This window comes from Cystoisospora suis, assembly GCF_002600585.1.
Source record: "Cystoisospora suis strain Wien I chromosome Unknown contig_4126, whole genome shotgun sequence".
In the NCBI taxonomy this organism is placed as follows: domain Eukaryota; phylum Apicomplexa; class Conoidasida; order Eucoccidiorida; family Sarcocystidae; genus Cystoisospora; species Cystoisospora suis.
In genome coordinates, this window is record NW_027156919.1 from 572 (window position 1) to 2,322 (window position 1,751).

Sequence of the window (1,751 nt, forward strand, 5' to 3'; positions counted from 1 at the left end):
AGAATCTTTCTTCTTTTCTTCTTTCATCCTATGAGAATGAAAACGCGAAGAAGAGGAGGAGGTCTCAACATCTTCTTCTTCATCTTTCTCAGACTGACCTCGCGTTGTTCTCCCCCTGTCCTTTCTTGGTGATCTTGATCCTTCTTCTTCTTCTTGTTTTGCGACGTCCTTGCCTTCTTCTTTCTCTTTGCTGAGAATTATCCCCAGGAGATTTGCTCGTGTATAGGGCGTCCAGAAGAGACAGTCTTCGAGCTCGGGATCTTCGAGAAGAATGGGAAGAAGAAAAGAAAGAATGCGTGAGAAAGAGAGAAGAACATTTGTATTCTCTTTCGTTATGTGAGACTGACACGCCGAATCCGCCGCCTCTATTGTAAGCCCTACCAGCTACACACATGAAAAGAAAGAAAGACTAAATATAAAAGAAAAAGTGAGAAAGAGAGAAAGAGATAAAACTCCTTTATCTTTTTAAGATACAATTGTCGCTAACTCATTCAGTCAAGGACTCTCTGCAGGAGGAGGTTCGTCACTTCTTTCTTTCTTTCTTTTTAAATCTTCAATGACTACTTCAATCATTGTGGAGATTTCCTCTACAAAGCATAAAGAAAGCAAAGGTCACTAGCCATCCCCCCCGGCTCTCCCACGCGATATATCTATCATGCATACATACACACTAAGAAGGCTCTCTACCAGCAGTCTCCTATACACACATACATATGCATATACATGTACTTACGTACGATACGAGACAGATTGAGAGACGATAGATAGATTAAAGATAGATAGATTAAAGATAGATAGATAGATAGATACATTAAAGGTAGATAGATAGACCGCCCATGACATACAGAGAAGATAGATCCAAGAGAGAAAAAGACTAAAGAGAGATTGAAGATAGATGAAAGATAGATGTATAGAAAGATAGATACATTGTCTTTGAAGGTGGCTAGTTAGCTCGTTTTGTATGTATGTGTATGTGTATCATACCTGATGCAAGAAGAGTAGAAAGGCGTATGTCTGATGTGTCGCTGCATGCAAAATACTTTCTCTCGATCCTAAACAAGCCTCGATATCCTTCGCTGATAAGCCCGCCTTCAACAGTTTCTCTAAGAGCTCATTCTATCCGTAGGAATTTAAGGAGAAGAAAGAAAGAAAGAAGAAGAAAGAAGAAGAAAAGCAAACAGAATAGAAACACACAGAGAGAGAGAGACACACACAAGCAACGATCTCTGGCTATTTACAGCATGTCCGTCCTTCTATCGATCTCTTTATACATATAAGACCTCCCTCTATTTACACTCATCTCTAATAGCTTCATTCACATGGATATCTCTACATACACATCGATACACAGACACATAGACAACCCTGATCGAGATAAGAAGGACCGGAGACAATCTATGAAGAAAGACAGACAGAGAGGGAGAGGGAGTGTGTACAGAGAGAAGGAATAAGATGTAGATGCATGTGTGTATCTCTACATGTGTAGGCACCGAAAGAAAGAGAGAGAGAAAGAAGTTGACAATTTGATTCATCTGTCTGTGCAAGCTTAGCCTTCCATCATCTGCATGAAGAAGAAGAAGAGAAACTAAAGAAGAGAGGAGGGACAACACAGGCTATCCAGTTTGATACAGATTTCCTGGACAGCAGATATAGAGAGGCAGAGAGAGAACCTAGAGAGAAGAAGAGATCCGTGTCTATATGTAGGCCTGAATACATAGACGCGTAGATACATGTATATATATGTATACATA

General features: G+C 40.1%; 1 protein-coding gene across 1 annotated transcript; it reads right to left on the bottom strand.

Annotated features, from left to right (window-relative positions):
• Positions 1-156: 156 nt before the first annotated feature.
• CSUI_007694 (uncharacterized protein) lies at positions 157-1,726 on the bottom strand. Its single transcript, XM_068067839.1, has 2 exons — positions 985-1,726; positions 157-384 (listed from the first exon to the last, which is right to left on the bottom strand). Exon 1 carries the CDS (start codon positions 1,530-1,532, stop codon positions 1,287-1,289), a length of 246 nt encoding a protein of 81 aa, XP_067920180.1. The 5' UTR covers positions 1,533-1,726; the 3' UTR covers positions 157-384; positions 985-1,286.
• Positions 1,727-1,751: the final 25 nt, after the last annotated feature.